Below are 21419 nucleotides of genomic sequence, written 5' to 3'. Positions count from 1 at the left end.
AGCATATCAATCATATTATTTCCAAGATCATCTTGTTAAAAACTTTATGATTATATATAGAATGTTCTATAACTTAATTGCGCAAACTTTTACTTTTTCGAAAAAAATAATATAATTATTCTTTACATTATTTTTTAATTATTTTAATTATTATTCTTATTTTTATCTGTTTAAATAATGCATAAAATATATAAAATAATAATAATGTAAAATATATAACAAATAATATAAAGTAATAATGTAAAAAAAAAATATATATATATATAACTATAGAACAGACTGCACTATCTCTGCAATAATATGTGTCATTTATGTCCGAAAAATCGTCTCAGTTAATAGGGGAATATAATTTGCAAAGAGGTAGTGTCGATAGTGCAGCAATAAATATATTCGAAAAATCATCTGCGTTAATAGGAGAATATAATTTGCAAAGAGGTAGTGTCGATAGTGCGGCAATAAATATCTTTTAATATGTCCGAAAAATCGTCTGAGTTAATAGGAATACATGTTATGCAAAGAGGTTGTTCGAAGTAACGTCGGTAATGAAGAATGTCGGTTATGAAGGTTGGTAAATTATCGACGTTATTATCGATAAATTAGCAACCTTTATTACCAACGTTACTTCGATCTACCTCTTTGCATAATATGTATTCCTATTAACTCAGACGATTTTTCGGACCTGAAAAGACATATTGCTACACTACACCTCTTCGCAAAATATGTTCCCCTATTAACTCAGACGATTTTTCGAGCGCAATAAGACATATATTATTGCTCGTTAAATCTCTTCGCAAAATATAATCTATTAATTTAGATGAATTATCGAAGATATTAAAAGACTCGTATTATTGCACGTTAATTGCATTAATAATTATCTGTAAATTAATAACAAAAATATATGAAAACTGATTTTTCTCGCAGATTCTGCCACTGATAAGCGCAAGAAAGAGTCCTGATGTCTTTTAATATATTTTTAATAATATGTTATAATACTTTAAACTTGATTAATATTTTTGAAAGTTATCAGCTGATTTCTATCAAAAAATATTATTCGAGAATAAGATATTATAACATATTATTTACAACATATTACTATTTTAATTTTTTATCATATTATTTAAAAATTTAATTAATAAATTAACGCTTTAATCAGCTGATTTCTATGAAAAACTATTATTCGAGTTTAAACAAATTTTAATTATTTAAAAAAAAATATTTTTTTTAACATAAAACCGAAGAATGGCGCGCGCGTAGCGCGCGCTTGTGTTGTTCTAGTACAATAAATATATAATGTATTTTCAGTCAAAAATGCGCATCACTGCTCAAAAATTTACTTAAACATATCATTTTTCAGAATGAGTGTCGCCTATCTTAGAAGCAAACTACTGTTAAATTAAAAATAAAAGTAAACACAAGACAATTAGCGACGTTAAAATTGAAAGAAACCTGAAACGGATGCTTATAATATAAATAATATAAAATGATAAAAATAAATAAAATATTATTTATTTATATAACACAAATAATAAAAAAACAAATAATTATTCAAAAATGTTATTTTCTATTAAATAGAAACACGCAATATATACAAATAATTAGTGTGTATTTAATTTGTCCTATTTGTACAGACACATATACATGTTTCCATCAATTCCAAAATGTTTTTGACAGAACTAATCTTAGAAAATAATTCAGAAATACAAAATACTCTACGGAAATTATTAGATTTTAATATTCGTGCTTATTATAATATTCGCGATTGTGTAGCTTCTTAAGTAATCTCTTTCTTTAATCAATAAGGTTTTGCGACACAGGAACTAATTGTCCGCAACTTATTATAACTAAAAAAAGATCTAAATCCGTGCCAATCTTGTATTAATTTTTGTAGATGTATATTTAATGTGTAATTTTTACATTATCCTTTAATAATTTCCATGACAATTCCCAATTTTTCACATCCACAGAAACTTGACAACAGCAATAAAGAAAGAAAAACAAAATAAATAAAGTTTTCCAGGATCCTGTAAATAGAAATTAATACGTTAATTTTTATTTTTATTTATTTTGTTTAAGTTAATATATAGTTATTTGTGAAATTGTTAAATTGTTAATAAAATAAAATATTTATATTTAAGCAATAAATATTGGCAATTATTTATACTTATATAAAATGTAATAGTTTCTATATATTAAGCAAAATAAAATATACGGAATATGAAAACTAAAAATATATAAAAAACTTACCATATATTATGTTATATATAAAAATATTACCAATTGATTGGCCTCCAAAAAAATAAAAATTAGATATAGCTGACATAACTAAAAGAGGGCTTGCTAATATACAATGAAATCTTTTAATATTTGTTGAGGATAAATACATAGACTGTATTTTATGATATTCTTTGCTTTTGCCAATTAAAATTCCTATATTTTCGATTGTTACTCCTATAAAATTTAACATTGACCAAATTAATATATTCATTTGTATTCCATGCCATACAAAAACAAAACCAAAACATAAAAATGATGCCAACAGTTTTCCATTTGATTTTCGTGTAGGCATGTAAATATATCTGTAAAAAAATAAAAGATTAATTTATTATAATAAAAAATTCCTATAAAATAGATATATAAGATAGAATATATAAAATAGATCTTATTATTAATAAAATTAAGTATATTTAACGAAAAAATTAACCACAAGATTTTAATTATATTCACCTTATAAGAAATTTATATAATCCTCTATCAAAATGTTTCCACATGTCGGAATATAAATGAATTCTAGCTATACATTTAGGTGGTGGTGGTGCTTTTACATTATCTAAATTACATAAAGTATTACAAATCCCATAGATTACAACGTATTTGTTCAGAAAGAATTGTCCCATGCAATATCCTAAACCATACAGCGCCCAAGGATTTAAATGTTGTACAAACTATAAGAGAAACAAAAAAAAATATATATATATATACACTTATGTAAATGTAATATTTATACATATATGAATAAATTATTACCTGAGGATGGTATTGTATAGCATTTACATAAATAAAGTGTAGCAAAAATTCAGTGAAATGTAACCAGAACATGTATCTAATTAAATTTAACACAAAAGTTTGTAATTTTTGCCAGTTCCAATATTGGCGTGGTTGATTAATCTAAAACATTCATTATTTTGTGTGAACATTTTTTATCAATAATATTTTCAGTAACATTATTTTATGAAATTCAACATATGTAATATATAAATGTGAATCATACTTACAGATTCAACAAACTCGTGATACAAAATAAGTGGCCCTAAAAATATCGTGGGCAAGTATAAACAATATGCTAATTTCTGGATAAAACTATTCGAATTGAGCAGTTGATCATTAATACTGTCCATATTGTGACTGATACTCCTTAAATGTATCCAACACATTGTGAGGGTCAAAATATAATGCTGCTCGTCATCAAATCCCAGCCAGTTTTGGAATGTACCATCCGGTATCTTTAATACATGTATTACAAATAAAAATAAAACATGTATCAACCAAGCAACATCCTTGCTCCATGTATATGTTATTACATGTAAAAGACTAGGTTGTAATAGTGCACATAATGCACCTAATGGACCAATATAATAATACAGAAACGCTGTAGACGACAAGATGTACCAACAGCATAATATCTGAAAAATTTGCATACATTACTTCTTTAAATTATGCATTTCTTTTTATAAGACATTTTGTAAACATATTATATATGTAAATGTATTACCACATTGTTTTGGAAGGCTTTAATAATCTGGCTGACTAAATGATGTATAAAAATGCATGGTATTAATTTGTTCACTAACGCAAGCCATACACGCCACTCTTGATCAGATATATCTCGCTTCTTTCCAATCCAAGACCACCCTACGTCAAAATCATTATATGCATCGTAATAGTCATCAAAATCTGAAAGTACAAAATTATTTAATGACTCTAAAAAAACATCAGCATTTTAATTCTTTATTTCTTGACTTTTTTTACACATATATCCTTACAATTGTGGGATAAATATAGCTCATATGCAGAATAAAAAATAGCACATGACCACGCAAGAAAATAAAAATAGCTTTCAATGGCTTGATTATTAATGATTGCTAAATTCATCATGTAATAAAAAAATAGATTTGTTTCCCATTCATTTTCTGTACTTCAAAGTTTGTAAATGGAAAGTAACCCTCCATTCCTTTACAATTTATGGGCCTTGACTATACTAAGGGCCAGCCAGAAGAAGAAGGGAAACTTTTATAAGAAAATGTAAACCGTATTAGTTCATGTTGGTATTCGCTCAGATGGCGACTGTATCGTTTCTTTTTTTATGACGTCACATTAAAAATATATTTAAAATTCAAAAAAGATAAAAAGAAATCGAATATCAAAGAACTTTGTGTAAATATTATTTAATTATTTATATTAAATAATATATAATTTAAAAAAATATATATTTTTTATAATTAATGTGTGATATAAATAAATTATATTTAACATTTATATTAAATATGAATGAGGAATTTGTGATATTTTATGAATTAAAAAATAATTAAAATTTTTTTTCTCGAATTTTCTTTCACAAATGCATTTCTTTCAGCATGACACTTTCATTTTTCAATATTTTTTTTCAATATATATATATATATATTATAAATCTCATTTTGCATTTTGAAAGATTAGAGCTGGCTCCGATAATCGAAATATTTATCAAGAAAAAAATTTTTTAATAATTTCTTCCGATATATATAATTTTAGAATAAAGAGAAAATCGATCGTATGCAAAAATATTTCAAGTGCAAAAACATTTCGAGGAGTTTGTAATGAGAAACTTTTATTGATACAAAGATATAGCCATATATTAAATTTATCTATTGCACTATAAGATATCCGCTGTGATGTTCGATTGTAAAAATAATAGCAAGTAATGATCAAAGGACATTGCCCATTTTGGACTATCTGCAAACGCAAACAAATCGTATATACCATTTTATTAAGAGACATTAATAAATTATTAACAAATGTCTACTCATTCAAGTTTGAAATACCTGACTAGAATAAGAAAATGATTATCGCGTTCCAGATGATATTTTTTTCGCTCTCATCAAATCTTTCTAAATATAAATAAAATAGACACACAGTATTTCACACGGCCAAGATATTAGATAATAGTCACAATATTGATGCAACAACCCACAGTATAACATTTTTGCAATAATATAATAGAATGTGAAATTTGGCCAAAGTTGCAAATAAAAAAAACAGCAAATTTTTTAATATTTCCTTTTTTTGTTCTACAAGTAATGAGATGGTATTTTTTTTAGTTTTCTTTTTTACTAGTGGATATTATGAAAAATTACATCTAAAAATGATTAAACATTATTAGGCATTACTAGGCATTGGTGCTATTTTAATCAGTAATTTACTCCTGTATTTTTTCAGTATCGAGTCAGACACTTCGAATAAAGTATTATAAGAATTTTTAAATTATTATCGTTATATTAATTCGTTGCTAATATATGAAAAGCAAGAGAGAGGCAGTCAACGATGAAAAGGCAGTCTACGATGAAATTATACCCAAAGTTACAATTAAATTCCAACTCTGTTCTAGAATAGTCTTTTAATTTAAGATATGCTTTGTTGCTCTGTTCGCTAATAGTCCGAAAAACGTGCATGAAAATGGGAAATGTTTTTTCTTATACTGCTGTTGCGATCAATATCGTGCACATAAGAAATTTCACTTCAACGAAACATATTACGCTGCCAATTAATCAATCTCACATCAGAACTGCGTTTGTATCATAATTTATACGTGCACAAGGTATCAAAATTGCACTTCAATGTTGCGTATGATAATAAATTCATGAAATAAATCAATAAATAATAATGTATTCACAAAATCTTATCAAATTTCACAAAGCCACCTTTTATCATAATGCGATGAAGTTCCATACATAGCCATTTATCGCAGCTTGCTTATTATTATATTACTTGCACAAATGTTTAACGCGCATATTCAACTTTGTAAAATCACTATTTATGACACTTTATAACTGCTATTTTCGTTTTATACCCTTTATATTAGTCGGTGCTTCAATATGTAATTACTTCAAATTGAAGTGTGATTTACATATTGAGATCACTTCGAACAAGAATAATTTACGTTCGCTCTAGCACGTTTCGTTAAATACGAAACATTTTGTAATTATCAGCTGGGTGGTATCGCTTTGGCAGTTTGTCCGAATCCTAAGTTAGGCCTGGTACCGAACCACGACATTTTCCATTCTAGAGTCTCCTGAAGTAGACGTTCCTCCTCCGGCGAAAAGTGCAGCAACGTCGCCACTGCCCTCGTTAAGTGAAGAGCCTTAAAAAAAATATATATAAAAATTAGAATAATAAATTAAATAGAAAAAAAAATAATTAATTATGCACCTCGTATTCTCTGCTGGTGAGAAATTTGATGAGAACATGTTTGAGGTATTTAAAGTTAACGTCGTCCTCCCTCGAATTATTATGCTTGGCAGTGACGGTTTTGGATGAACTCGGATTAAGAATAGCGGCAGAGGCGGCTTCGGCATCATTATCCAACGACGAGGACGGAATTTTCAGCTCGCGTTGAAGTGTCTTCTTCATATCGGTTAACCGTTGCTGCAAAACTTTGATTGTCTGAAAAAAGTAGAAAAAATTAAAAATTAAATTATATAATTTATTCAGATAATTGACAAATATTTTTCAGATATATACGCGCGCATGAATAAAGTAAATGTAATAAATATACAGGGTGTCCTATTTTAAATGAGCCAGGCAAATATCTCAAAAAATATGAAAGATACGAAAAAACGTTTCAGACAAAAGTTGTTTGGTTCGTGCATTGGATGGTGCTATTGATGTGACCTTGGATAGTCGTTTGAAGGTCACGTGAAGGTCACCTTCAATTTCTTAAATGGAAACTATTTTTCCCTATTTTTCAATGCATATTCTTATATCTCGAGAGCTTTTTCAAAACACTATAATAAAGTATTTTTTCATTCAGGTGCTTTTCGAATTATAATGCTTAAAGATTATAGTATCTTTTGACGTAAAATACAAAATATCTTGTAAAATATTTAGTTTTCGATAATCTTATACCTTAATACTTTTAGGCATAAAATAATTAGACAAATCAATTGGTGTAAAGAAGACGCATAGTTATTTTTAAGAAAATGTATACAATTTGCAACATATTTTTTCTTAAAAATAATTATGCGTTTTTTTACATAAATTGATTGGTCTCATTATTCTGTGCATAAAAGTATTAAAGTAAGATTACCGAAAACTGAATGTTTTACAAGATATTTTGTATTTTATACAAAAAATACTATATCTTTCAAGCCTCATAACTCTAAAAATACTTAACAGAAAAAAACTTTATTATAGTGTTTTGAAAAGCTCTTAAGATAGAAAGAAGAGCTCTTCCGTATTTTTTTATATTTTTTAAGATATTTGCCTGGCTCATTTAAAATGGGACATCCTGTATAATAAATAAATAAATATAATAAATATTAACGCAGAATCGCAAGTAGTTTTCAGAATAATTATCTCGTTCAATAATTGCATTCTGCCTTTTAAAGATTAAATCGAAGTTAATCTACCTTATTTTTCTCGCTCAATTGTTCTTCCAGATCTAACAAATTGCTCTTAAGTATTCTCTCGTTCCTCTCTATCTTCTCCCTGTTACGTTCCGCCTCTTCCAATTTCGCGACTTTCAGCTCACATTGTTTCAAAGTGGTCACTGCTTGCTCCGCTTCCTTCCCTTTACCAGCCAGATGATCCTCCAGGTTCTCCACTCTGCTCTGCAGCTCCATATTCTCGATCTCCTGCTGCCGATTCTTCTGCTTCACGATCTCTATGTCCTGAGACACCTGAGCGTTCCTCAACAGAGCGGCGTCCTTCTCGTCCTTCTCCTTCTCGAAGGAACTTCGCAGTTCCGCTGCGGTTGCTCGCTCGGATTCGAGAATCTCTTGCAGATACGCCAGTTCTAGACGCAAAGAAGAATTATTCGATTGTTCCCTCTCTAAGGTCAATCGAAGATTCGCTAACTCGTTAGTAACTGTACTGAGTTTGCTCGTCGTAGTCTCGAGTTCCGATTTCACCTGGGTGATCTCTTTCGAGGAAGATTCCTAAAAGCAACAAATACGAATTCACATGAATTGACATTTATATATATACAATTTTATTTGACGACATGGTGATGTTACTCTTTTTTTTTTTAATGTATATTTTAATTTTTTGAAATAAATGTGTTTTTATTTGTAATATTCTTTAATAATGAAGCAAATGCCTCATGGTATGAGAAAACATTTTACAATTGTATATATCGAAATTTTATTTCAAAAAATTAAAATTTATTATTTAGAATTTTTTTTTATTAAACAATTTAATATATTGTCGTGTAGTTTAAATCTTTAAAACTCCTTGTTTTACTGATTATTTTCATTGTTTTCTTTCATGCAGTTTCATGTAATTATAGGAAAATATGAGGGATAAAAACTCTGAAATAAATAAAATTATTCTTAAAATAAGAGCTAAAAAAATCATATAAAACAAAATAAATAAAAGTAAATATAAATAAAATAAAATATATTTCCTTTGCATTGTTATAATTTTGCGCAACTAACGCTTTACAATAATTCATCATTTTCCAAATATCATATTGTTCACGATAGCATACAATTAAATAAATGTATAGAGAAAATATCTTATAACTACTTTGCTATACATATTTTATTTATAGATTCTTTGAATTTACAAATATTTCTCTTCTGCTAATTTATAAATAAAATATATTTTTTTTTCAATATTTCTAGCACAAAAGTATAAATCTATATATGATATTAAATATCAGCAGGAAGTCAGCACAGAAAACTAAATCTAAATAAATATAATTATTGTATAATTTATATAAAAGAATAATTTCGTCTTAAAAGCTTATCTTAAAATTGTATAGCATACACAGGATAATTCTGAAATAAAATTCTTCTAGATTCTATTACAGAATTGTGATAAAATATCGATAAATTGTTCGGGAATTAAAAATAATTAAAAATAGGTAAAAAATAAAAGATTACATATACTTGTTTTTCCGCTTTTATTCCACAAATAAAATGTACAGAAAGTGCAATCATACATAAAAATGTGTGTGTATTATTATTTCAGCGTACTAATATCTAAAAAATTAATGTACAAAGATAATGTTCACATAAAGAAAAATATACTATTTTCAATATAAGTAAGTGAATATTGCATAATCAAGACTCTTATGTATTTCTTTGAAATCGATCGATTTTCTCAAAACGTTCTTGACTATAACATGCTTAACTAACTTAATGCTTTAAATAATAATAACAATATCGTTAAAAATGAAAATAAAGAATTTCTAAGGCACGTGCACGTATATTGAGATTAAAAATAAAATAAAATGTGCATCAAGCTTCTGAATAACATGCAACAATATTACCGATTTACATAATTTACAAGCGCACACATACACATAAACATCCATAGGGGGTAAAATTCATCAAAAAATCAAAATACTATAACAAAATACTACAGGAAAATTTTCGAAAAATTAATAATATTTTTTAATAATAATATTTTTTATTCCAAGCAGTAATTTTTGAGTCATATGTGCGCTAGTATTAGTATAATTTGCAAATAGGCGACTGTTTAAATGTATCCTGTGATTCAATCACGTTAAATTGTTTTTTATATCACAAACACTATTACTCTTAAAATAAAAAAGTGCAGGTATTTATTATTAATTTTTCGAAAAGTTTCCTATATTTTGATTCGCGAATTTCGGGACACCCACTATATATTTTACATATTAAAATTATGTGTATTTTTTATTACGATTCCCATATATAATCGCAAACATTACAGATACATAAAATATTCAAATGTAATTATTAATAAAATCACGTAATAATAATCTTCACTATAAACTGTATAAGATTTTGTTTCTTTCCGACGATATGTAACTTGATATATCACAAGATAATAAAAACAATTCGATATAACGATATAAATATCATTAATTAAATATTTACCTTTGCTTGACATTCTATGAATTTATTTGATATAAAAATTGATATCAAAATAAAAATTGATAATTATAAAGTTAGTTTCTTCTATTAAAATTTTTATTAACACACACACACACACATAGACAGACACACATATAGGGAAGTTTGAGACCACTTCTTCTAAAACGTAGGAAAGTGGTTTTTATCAAAAATTCTCAAAATATTTTTATAAGTACATCGGGTACATTTTATTGAATTATGATATTTTCAACTTCCGGTATTAATCGAAAATAAGCTATCCAAACCGGAAGTCGAATTTTTTAAATGCAACATGGTAATTTTAAATTCGGATTATATGCAAAAAAAATAAGAAACTTTCGTCTCAAACATTTCTTCTGAAAATGCCTCCAATAATCTTACAATTAAAATGATCTTGAAATGAAATCGAAAGCCATTAAAGCTGCCAAGAAGATTCATTGTCGACAAAATATTGAAAATACAAATAATGACTATGTCTCTCTTCCTTCTAATGCATTAACAAGACAAAAAGATATTAGACTAAGGATCTTTAATGGAATATAGTCTTTAATAAAAATAACAGAAAATAGTATATTATACCTAATAAAATTATTGCATTCTCGCAATAATAATAATTGATAAAAAGAAGTTTAACATAGGTAACAACGAATTTTGTATATTACAAATAAATCAGAGCATTACGATTGCTTGTAACACAAAATCTGTCGGAGATGATCTTTGTATCTGAGTTTGTGTGGGAAAAAAAAAATCTTCCTAAGGACAATCTAAGCCCATGCACTCTTTTCATCGCTACATATCGCGGTAACTCACAATTTGCCGTTTAAACTCTTCCACCTCGTCATCGACGCTGGCCCGGAGCTCTTTCAGTTCCGTAGCCATCTCGTCGATGTCCTCTGTCATGCGTAAAAGCTTAGCGTCTTTCGTCGCTATAACAATATTGTTCACCTCTATCTCGGCCTCTAGCTCCTTGATTCTCTGTTTCAGCCTCTCCTTCTCTTGCTCGACCTGTCTCCGTTCCAAACCCTCCTCGCCCGCTTGTCTGCTAAGTCTACCGACTTGCGTCTCGAGACTGGAGATCTTGCCGGACCAGCTGGTCTTTATATCGGAGAGATGAAGATGCGCCTCCTCCAGCTTCCTCTCCAGCAACGTTCTCTCGCGCATCAGATCGGCTACTCTCTCGTCTACCGTCACCTGATCGTTCGTCTCCAGGGCGATCCTTTGTTCCAGCACGAACACCTTGTCCTTCAGATGACGTACTTGCTCCTCCGTCTGGGCTAATTGAGATGAAAGCTGGACTCTCTCTCGCTGGGTAGAATGACGCATCGTCTCCATTTCATCCTGAAAGTGAATACATGGTTACTAAACATCGTTTGATCTAGTTCGTTTTACTAGAATTATATTTAGCTTTATTTTCTTCTTTATTTCTCATGAAACCTCCCTGGCAAATTTTATCAAAGCGATACAATATGCGAATTATAAATTTCATCAAACCAAAAATAAGAGAATATATTCATTCTAGTTTATTCAACTAGAATAATTTATTAAAATAATTAAAATAAAATATAAAATATATACATGATTAAAATAATTCAAGTATATATCAAAAACATAATTCCTTTCTGCATTTTTTGCGCAAAACGATAAAACGAATTAAATAACAAAAATAATAAAATAAAATAATAAAAAGAGGAGAAAACTTTATTGTCTCGTATCTGAAATGATGCCAAAATCGAGTGTGTAATACAAACATGCATTATTTTATTATCATCAGAGATAGAGAGTTTATTTCGGTCATTATTCAATAATTAAGAATTTATATTCCGAATACAGTTGAAGCAGGCATAAAAGCAAAGAGGCTACTGCATGATCGTTCTAGCATAACAGAATAGCAGGGCGAAGCCTTAATTAAACGTACCTCTAGCATCAGCGATTTTAGCGGCACCGAGAATTAGCGGAAATAACCGCCTAACTTTGATCTTCGATGCTCTCGTTTACCAAAGTTTTCCAATCTTCATGCGTGGTATTCACAGAACTTTTGGTATCACTTTTAACAACGTTAATGTTCCATAACTCAAAGAAAATTCTCTTCCATCTCTTGTATCCGGCGACATATCACGCAAATTTGTATGAAAGATATTACGTATATTCACAAATCTCAAAAATGAGATTCAAAAATTATTCATGCAAAGGAACGATTATTATTTTTAAACTAAAAAGAAAAAGTAATATCACTCCTCTTCTTAATTTACAATTTGCAATTTATTTTTTTGGGGACACACACCAATAACTATAATAAATTTATTAATAAAATTTCGAAAGTTTTAAGAGATTAAATAGCACAGAAATAGCAAAAAGAAAAAAAAAACAAAATATTAAGAGATAATAAAAATGTCATGCGATATTTATACATCTAAGAGTTATGGAACTCACGTAGTCTTACTACAGCAAGAGACACATGTAGTATATATATATATGAGTTCATGTTTGAGCGACATGTCAATAATAAAAAGTGCAGAGAAACGTAGTAGCAACTGTGACGAAACAAAAAGCGATGTAATACTCAAAAAACATAAATACAAATACAAAGTATATTAATAATGCGTAATATATAAATATAAAATCCCTTCTTTCTCTCTCTTATCCTAAATATAAAATCTCCTTTCACAAAAATAAGCGTGCTTCAAAAATGTGCTAATTTTTATCAACAATTTTATGTACATTTTACTCATATTCAATTTACATAATTGCGTATAAATATTCAATTTAATTAAATGCGAAAAAATTAAAGAGGATTATATTTTAAATTAGTATATATTATATTTTAAATTAAATTATTAAGTACTGCGCGTGTTTTCGCGCGAAACATCAAGAAAAATATTTGTTAAGTTGCCCATCAGTGTATGTTAAAAGTTAATCTTAAAAATAATAATAATAATAAAATAGAAAATGGCGCCAAATCTATGCCCTCGTCAATATATTTTTACACGCCACTCCAAAAAATATATAATTGTATAAACAAGTATTGCTGTTTGTACATTTTCATGTATATTTTATTGCTTAAATCTTTTTTTATTTTTATATAAAAATGGGGATATCAGAAAAATGCACCAATTGGGAATAAAAATTATATATACACTGTAAAATTGAATTAAAATAATATAATATAATTAAAATTTTTTTTCTGATCTTTGTAAAAAAAAAAAAAAAAAAAAAAAAATTAGAGTAATAAACTATATACATTAAAGCAACATTTTTTATAGAATTATTTTTTAAACATTTTTTTTACCTTCTTTTGAACAGGTAATTTTTCAACAGTATATTACGCTTTTTTAATTCTAATATACAACATAATTAAGTTTATAATTATATGTTAATATATAATATATAATATATTATATTATATTATATATTATATATATTATATAATATATATTATATTATATATTATATATATTATATAATATATATTATATTATATATTATATTATATATTAACATTTTTGTGATGCAATTTTTATATCTTTTATAAAAGTTTTTATATCATTTACACACACACACACACACACACAAAACAATATTATTCATAAAACAATATTATGTGTATTTTTATGTATTATTTTACTTATATATAAAGTATTTTATTTTTCGAAGTACAATATAAGAATAATATTCACATAATTTGTATAGAGTTTAAATATTTTTTTATATTCATAAAATTCTATATTTATAGAAAAGCAAGTTTTTTTCACTAAAACAAAAATTGTAATTACATTCTTACATTATACGTCGAAATAATTTGCAGTAATTAGGAAATTGCTGAAACTAATATTTCATGTCTCTTCTTCCATTTTATCTTTTCGTTATCGTTTCAAACATACTTGTCGTATTATCAGTTTTGTGTACTAGAGTTATAGGTGTGTATTTGTGTGTTTTTTGTGTGCGTGAGTATCTGACCTGTACACATACCTATATTTGTGCATCATCTACTTGTCTATGTATTTACCTACCTTCCTAAGGATGATACCCCTTCAACCATGTAACGATCACAACAATCCCACCCCTCAATTAAAACATGTTCAGACTGGACAATAAATTTTTACAAAAAAACTTACACAACATGCATCACTTTAATATGTCAAGATCAAGATGATCCATGCTAAGTGTAAGTCTTTGTAAAGAATCACATTGGGAGGATTGGACACTACAAACACTGCATGATTGGACACCGCACGATTGATCCGACGCATCATGCAATCAATACGTTTAACTTCAATCAAAATTCGTGTAAATAGGAAGTAAATGCACAGATCTAGGGGTGGAAGAAGCAGAACTTTTTTCCATGCATCCTTACTTAAAAAAAAACCTCTATCTAATCTACATCTAATTTAATCCTAATCCTTTTCTAATCCTAAATTGTCAATCGGTGTCCAATCTTGCGGTATTCATATCGTACCGATCAAATGATGTCCAATAACTCCGTGTCCAACTGATTGTGAGTAATGTCTAATTTGAATATATTAAGATTTCTATATATAATACTAGACCGGTATAACACATATAAGGCTCATATGGTGAAATGTGATGCAAAAGCAATCATATCTAATATTGGGCAGAATTCGATATGCTGTGTCTCTTCATAAGACGTGATAGTTAAACATACATTCTGCAATTAAAATAAAAATAAAACAATGAAAACTATCAAGTGCACATATAAAAATAAAAAATATGTCAGTAACTTGTATACTTGGCTGTTTAACTAATAGTCTGCTTAATTAAATAGAGCCGCATTTGCGTCACTTTTAGCTGTTAACAGTCTAGTACGATATATATATAGGATGTCCAATAATAATCACCAAACCTTTCATGTGCAAATAGAGCTGGTTAAATCAAGTAGGAAAGTCCTCTACCTTTTGCGATCTTCGCAATAATTAATGAGAAATTAATTAAAAAAGATCGCAGCGAGTAAAGACATTCCAAAGTTACGCGGTTGCTAGACGCATACATAATTAAATTTGATTATTAATCTCAAAGCTTCCGCGTAACTTTGGGAAGTCTCTTTTCGCACGGATTGGCCTATCTTTTATAATTAATTTCTCATTAATTATTGCAAAGATCGCAAAAGTATAGAGGACTTTTCTACTCGGTTTAATCCGTCTATTTGCACACGAGAGGTTTGGCAGGATTATTACCGGACACCCTGTATAAAAATCTATGGTATCAAGTCAAGCGATGTTCAATGTTATGTGGCCAAACATAATACGGCAAAAAAGAAATGCGAGAGTTGCAAATTTCCCCTCTCCCCCACACACGCGTATACATACACGTACATAATGTATACATAGAATGATTCATTTAATTGATTAAGCTAAAAATTTCGAAAATAAAGCACTGTTAAAAATATGTTTTTAAAAATATTTTGTTTTATAGTTTGAAAAAAAAAAAAAAATAATAATAATTGTGTGTATTTGTATATGTATATAATTATATAATATATATATAATTTGTAATAAAAATGTGAATTTTATTAAATATTTTTAAAATAACCTTTATCTATCTATATAAAATCAACTTAATGTATATAAGATAATATATATAAAATAATGTATATATATATTATTTTAAAAAATTTTAATAAAATTCACATTTTTATTACAAATTCTTGCAACCAATGTCAAAAAAATTGTTTCAAACTGATATAATAAATTCTATAATAAATATAATATTAAATTCTTTCTTCATGTCAAAAACTTTTTGAATTAATGTTAAGTACATGGAAGTGTTACATGTTACAGTGATTGCCAGCGACTCTATATGTACCATGGAAAAATTTTACAGCTATATTTGCTTCTGTGCAGGTATGCGCATGTGTGGCACACAAAAAACACAGGTAGAGAGTGGTCTCTCGCAAGTTTAGAATTATTACATACTGTAGAAGTGACAAATCATGGAATGATGAATCTGATTTCCGTCTAATGTCTGTAATTCAAATATACGTGTGCATATGCGTGTATGTGTGAATAGAAATCAGATTCGTCACTCCGTGATTTGTCATTTTTACAAGTACTTAATGACTCCAAATTTATGACTATATGTGTATAGTGTACACGCATATCTATATAAAATTATAAGTGACTTCTCAGAAAAATAATGAAAAACTTCATGTGCCAATTGGACATTTCTCTTAATGAGTAATTAATAGATTTAAATTTAAGAATTTTGCCAACACAACAAAACAACATAAGATTCCATTCAATATAACTTACTCCGTTCAATAAATTGAATAATCGTGAGATAAATGAAAATTTATTTAACTATGTTATATAATAGAACAAATTTAAGTTTAATTTTAAATAAAAATAAAAGTTTCAAATTGTTATTACAAGTCTTCCAAATCATGTAGAACTATTATTATAATTTCGAATTATTTTTTTTTTATTTCAAAAAAATTCTTGTATTACCAGAAAAATAAAAATCCTACAAGCTTTGATTAACTTTTTTCACTTGCTTGACGATATTATAATCGAATTCGATCTTATAATCGAAAGCCACTATACTTTATTATACATATACGCAAACGGATCGAATCTTATATATACATCTTCTTGTGTTTACAAAATTCCAAGATTCAAAATTAATTATAGTTTTAATTATTTCAATGCTCAGTGTTGTGCCATATCGCATTTTAAAAAATAACATCAAATACACTATCTGTATTGAAAAATAAAAAAGCATACAATTTATTTTCCAAAACAAAGTGCTATTTAATTTTCGTAACAAAAAACTCGCAATTTTTTTAGTTTAAATACTTTGTAGAATAATATATTATCCCACAAAAAATGCCACATAATTTAAATTATATTTAAATAATATTAAAAATATTAAAATGTGTATGTAAGATATAATTATTGAAATTTTTATTGAAAAAAATTAACAAACCGTTTACGTAAATAATAATTAATAAGTGAATAAATAAAAGAATAAATAAAAAGCTTCAAAATTATTACAATCAACTTACTTGTATGTCATTTAATTCGTCTTCATATCGTCTGAGACGGGAAACTTCTGTCTTCAGGCTTTCTATTTCCGCTGTAGCAGCTTTCAAATGACACGTCTTTTCGTCCACTTCCTGCTCTTTTGCCAACAACTGCAAAAAAATTATTATTACATACTTAATATATTACATAGAGTTAACAAAAATATCAAAATAATGTTAAAATACAATCTTAAGTAAAATACAATAATAGAAAAATTAAAGTTTTATAATTTCCATATAAGATTTAGTTTTATAATTTGACTTAATTCGTTACGTTTTTAAACAAACAGTTAAATATAAACAATGCGATATACATTAAAGTAACATGTTTTTGTACAACTTTTTAAACAAATATATGGACTTGGCGTTTTTTTTTTTTTTTTTTTTTTTTAGTTTTTTCAAAAAGTAATAATAATATCTTTGTGTATCTCATCTGGATTAATAAATCTCGATATTTCGATAATTATTCAATAAAAGAAAATGTCATAAGAGATATTTTAACATGATTTCACACTATCCTAATAATACCTCAATTTTTTTTACAACAATGTACAGAATTCTGTTAACAATATATGTACATTTATATATAGAATAAAAATAGAGTTTTATATATATATATATATATATATATATATATAAAACCAATCCTTTCTATATACATTATTATTATTTTTAATAACACGTACAAGATGTTTAACTTTTGCCATCTCCTGTGTTTGAAAACCTTCCAGTTGTTCTGCATCTTCTTGAAAGCTATACAACTTCTTTTTATATTCTAAAACATAATGAAAAATGATAATATATATACAGGATGTGCTCGAAATAGAAGTCACCAAAGGAAAGTAACTCATTTTTTCAAGATATAAAAAAAAATTTTTAATTTAACATAATAGTAAATGTAATATTAAAAATGTATTGTTTCAAAATTACACTGACAAACATAAATATTCAAATCATTTCAAGCATTTACTTTGAAATTTTTATGGGCGTTCCTTAACTGACAGATTTCTAATTTTATTAACTGATTATTTACATCGGCTTGTTTTGTTAGCTAATTGAATATAAAGATTATTAATTTAAAAACTTTTTTAAAGAAATGAAACAATGCATTCTTAATTCTATAATTATTAGAACTTTGTATGTCTTCAAGTGAGTAAGCATCTTCCAAACTAGTGACTTCGAATTATATACATTATATACAAGGTGGAGCATTTGAAATTACTACTTTGATTTACGATGTTATTATCAATGTTATGTTGAATGTTATTATCTGTAGAAAAAATTAGGTTAAATTAAAATTAAATAATTTTAATGGGTTATAAAATCAAATCAAATCTTTCCATGTGGAGACGTTTCGAAGATTTGAAGATGACCTTTAATTTTTAAAATGAAAATATTTCTAATATACAAAAATTTATAAAACAAAATGTTCTTTTGAATTGAATTAAAAGCTTTATAAGAAACATCTAATGTTAAATAGCAGCCCATCTAGTTGCTTAAAGATAAAATCATCTCTTTGATTATTTTGGAGCAAACGACAAATTTTATGTATTTTATATCCTTTTTTATACATTTTAAAAATTATATAATTTAAGGCATAAGATGTTATATACATATAATAACTCAAATATAAACCTAAAACATAAGCGCAAAAATTTTGTTAGTATTTCATTATTTTTAATTTTTAGTATTCAGTTAACTTACAGAATATTATATGTTATGTAAGATCTATGACAATAAAGTATTGCTTCGTCACATTTTAAAACAAGCAGCAAACTCGGTTTCTTACATATTTTGAAAGTACATTACGTGTAGAATATTTTAGTATCAAAGATATATACAGAAGCAAACATAACAGTATTATATTTTTTAGAGAGATATAATTGTTATGAAACACTCTATAAATACAAAAATCAAAATATCTTAATAATTCGATTATTTATAAATACCTTCTGCATCTTTAAGAGCATATTCTAAAGATTGTTTCGCTATTTCTATCTTTTTTATCTCTTCTTCTAATTTTTGTTTTTCTTTCTCCTGCTTTTCTATAATCTTTTTCCACTCTTTCTCTTTTTCAAGAAGCCTGACTTTCCATTCTTCCTCTTGTTTTTCCATACGTTTCAATATTTCTGCCTCCTTTTTCATTAAACGCTTTCTCCATTCCTCCTCCCTATTTTCAAACTTTTTTATGTCTTTTACAGTTAACTGTATTCCGTCATTAGGCTTGAATTCAACATTATTCTCTCCTTTTGATGAAACTGATGGTAATGGAGATGTATTCTCGTCCCTCAATCCATCTAATGATATCTGAGAACCACTAACACTACTTGTAGAACCTGTCTGTAATAAAAATAATGTAATCAACACTAAAGAAGCATAATAAAGTTATATAATAATTTTACACATTCTCATAACAAAAAGATTTAATCAAAAGTTATACTGAAAAAATATTTAGCAACACAGTTTTTACTCAAAGCTAAATCATGAAGAAAAATCTAAAAATTTAACTAAATTTAAATTTAATTTCAATTGAATTAAATCTAAATTTTCTGAAAGAAATTAATCAAACAGAATCTGAACTTGACGGTATACAATTAATTCTTAAAAGTTTCAAAGCTCGAAACGTGAGGTGACAATATCTGACATTTGATTATATTTGTATAAAGATAAAGAAAAATATTTAATAATACAGTTTTTCAAAGCTGAGTCATGAAAATTCTAAAACTAAATTTTAATTTAATTTTAATTTAAATTAAATCTAAATTTTCTGTAAGAAATTAATCGAATAGAATCTGAATTTGACGAGATGCAATCAATTCTTAAAAGCTCTAAAGTTCAAAATATGAAGTGACGATACCTGACATTTGATTATATATATTATTTGTGTAAGTACAAAGATAAAGAAAAATATTTAATAATACAGTTTTTCAAAGCTGAGTCATGAAAATTCTAAAACTAAATTTAAATTCAATTTAAATTAAATCTAAATTTTCTGAGAGAAAATTAATTAAACAGAATCTGAACTTGACGATGTACAATTAATTCTTAAAAGTTTCAAAGCTCGAAACGTGAGGTGACAATACTTGACATTTGATTTTATTTGTGTAAAGAAAAATATTTAATACAGTTTTTACTCAAAGCTGAGTCATGAAAATTCTAAAACTAAATTCAAATTTAATTTAAATTAAATCTAAATTTTCTGTAAGAAATTAATCGAATAGAATCTGAATTTGACGAGATGCAATCAATTCTTAAAAGCTCTAAAGTTCAAAATATGAAGTGGCGATACCTGACATTTGATTATATATATTATTTGTGTAAGTACAAAGATAAAGAAAAATATTTAATAATACAGTTTTTCAAAGCTGAATCATAAAAATTCTAAAACTAACTTCAAATTCAATTTAAATTAAATCTAAATTTTCTGTAAGAAATTAATCGAATGAAATCTGAATTTGACGAGATGCAATCAATTCTTAAAAGCTCTAAAGTTCAAAATATGAAGTGCCAATACTTGACATTTGATTATATATAAATATATATTATTTATGTAAGTATAAAGGTAAAGAAAAAATATTTAATAAAATATATAATTTTTATTCCAGACTGAATCATAAAAATTCTAAAGCTAAATTCATTCAATTTAAATTAAATCTAAATTATCTGAGAGAAAATTAATCAAACAGAATCTAAATTTGAGATACAAAATCGATCCTTGAAAGCTCTGAAGCTCTTGGGATGACAAAATACCGGACACCATGTTTACCTGAGACACATGTTTAGAATTTATGGCGCGTATAGTCCCGGCATTCCTGATAACGGAGGACACGTCACTGCCGATTTCCTCGCGTATCTTGTTCTTCAAGGTGGTGAACATAATTAAAAAGCGAGAGAACAGGGGGGAGGGTTAAAATCGCGCGGGGTTAAAAACACGCTAAGGTATATAAAACAGGTGTACGAGTAAAAACCACCTGTCAAGTAGCCTCAACTAGACTCTTTGTCGAAATGCAAACACACATACGCACACGCGAAACGTCAAACCTTCACCCAGGTAAATACAAAGGTACGAAAAAGCACTTCTTCATCTTCTATTCCCTCGCCTCGTCAATTCCACAATTTCCCAAGGTCGTCGTTCATCATCATCACCCTTTATCCGTCCCGTAACCGACTACGGAAACCTCGCGACTCCCCCGTTCGTTGAACATAAATAAAATCGTGGCTCCGAATCCAAGAGTGAGAGAGAGTGAGAGAGA

The 21419-nt window shown here is 27.2% G+C and overlaps 2 protein-coding genes across 3 annotated transcripts; both read right to left on the bottom strand.

Annotated features, from left to right (window-relative positions):
• Window positions 1-1486: 1486 nt before the first annotated feature.
• Window positions 1487-4315, bottom strand: Rasp (protein-cysteine N-palmitoyltransferase Rasp). 2 transcript variants are annotated; one of them, XM_083035600.1, is made up of 7 exons: window positions 4041-4315; window positions 3773-3951; window positions 3273-3680; window positions 3025-3165; window positions 2725-2942; window positions 2245-2576; window positions 1487-2021 (listed from the first exon to the last, which is right to left on the bottom strand). In XM_083035600.1, the coding sequence occupies exons 1-7, from the start codon at window positions 4150-4152 to the stop codon at window positions 1897-1899; spliced, it is 1515 nt and encodes a 504-aa protein (XP_082891726.1). In that variant the 5' UTR covers window positions 4153-4315; the 3' UTR covers window positions 1487-1896. The 2 variants fall into 2 exon arrangements, with proteins under 2 accessions (XP_082891726.1, XP_082891725.1); XM_083035599.1 differs by having other exon boundaries at window positions 3770-3951; window positions 4041-4310.
• A 522-nt stretch (window positions 4316-4837) lies between these two features.
• On the bottom strand, window positions 4838-21386 carry LOC145934855 (uncharacterized). The gene is made up of 8 exons (XM_083035659.1): window positions 20933-21386; window positions 19116-19506; window positions 17853-17941; window positions 17149-17277; window positions 10944-11471; window positions 7662-8189; window positions 6463-6696; window positions 4838-6394 (listed from the first exon to the last, which is right to left on the bottom strand). The coding sequence occupies exons 1-8, from the start codon at window positions 21041-21043 to the stop codon at window positions 6239-6241; spliced, it is 2166 nt and encodes a 721-aa protein (XP_082891785.1). The 5' UTR covers window positions 21044-21386; the 3' UTR covers window positions 4838-6238.
• Between the last annotated feature and the right edge of the window lie 33 nt (window positions 21387-21419).

This window comes from Prenolepis imparis, unplaced genomic scaffold, assembly GCF_030444845.1.
Source record: "Prenolepis imparis isolate NDT839.2.m4 unplaced genomic scaffold, iyPreImpa1.0 SCAF_4, whole genome shotgun sequence".
In the NCBI taxonomy this organism is placed as follows: domain Eukaryota; kingdom Metazoa; phylum Arthropoda; class Insecta; order Hymenoptera; family Formicidae; genus Prenolepis; species Prenolepis imparis.
The sequence above is the reverse complement of the archived record's forward strand: the minus strand, read 5'-3'. Positions and strand labels throughout refer to the sequence as shown.

Excerpts from the sequence above, each read along its gene's own strand:
- Rasp (XM_083035599.1), bottom strand. The coding sequence starts at position 4,152 with ATGATGAATTTAGCAATCATTAATAATCAAGCCATTGAAAGCTATTTT. Across the intron at positions 3,952-4,040 it reads GCTATATTTATCCCACAATT|ATTTTGATGACTATTACGAT; the intron begins GTAAGGATATAT and ends TTGTACTTTCAG. Across the intron at positions 3,166-3,272 it reads ATCACGAGTTTGTTGAATCT|ATTAATCAACCACGCCAATA; the intron begins GTAAGTATGATT and ends TGAATGTTTTAG.
- LOC145934855 (XM_083035659.1), bottom strand. The coding sequence starts at position 21,043 with ATGTTCACCACCTTGAAGAACAAGATACGCGAGGAAATCGGCAGTGAC. Across the intron at positions 11,472-17,148 it reads ACGAATTAAATGACATACAA|GATGAAATGGAGACGATGCG; the intron begins GTAAGTTGATTG and ends ATTCACTTTCAG. Across the intron at positions 6,697-7,661 it reads AATTGAGCGAGAAAAATAAG|ACAATCAAAGTTTTGCAGCA; the intron begins GTAGATTAACTT and ends TACTTTTTTCAG.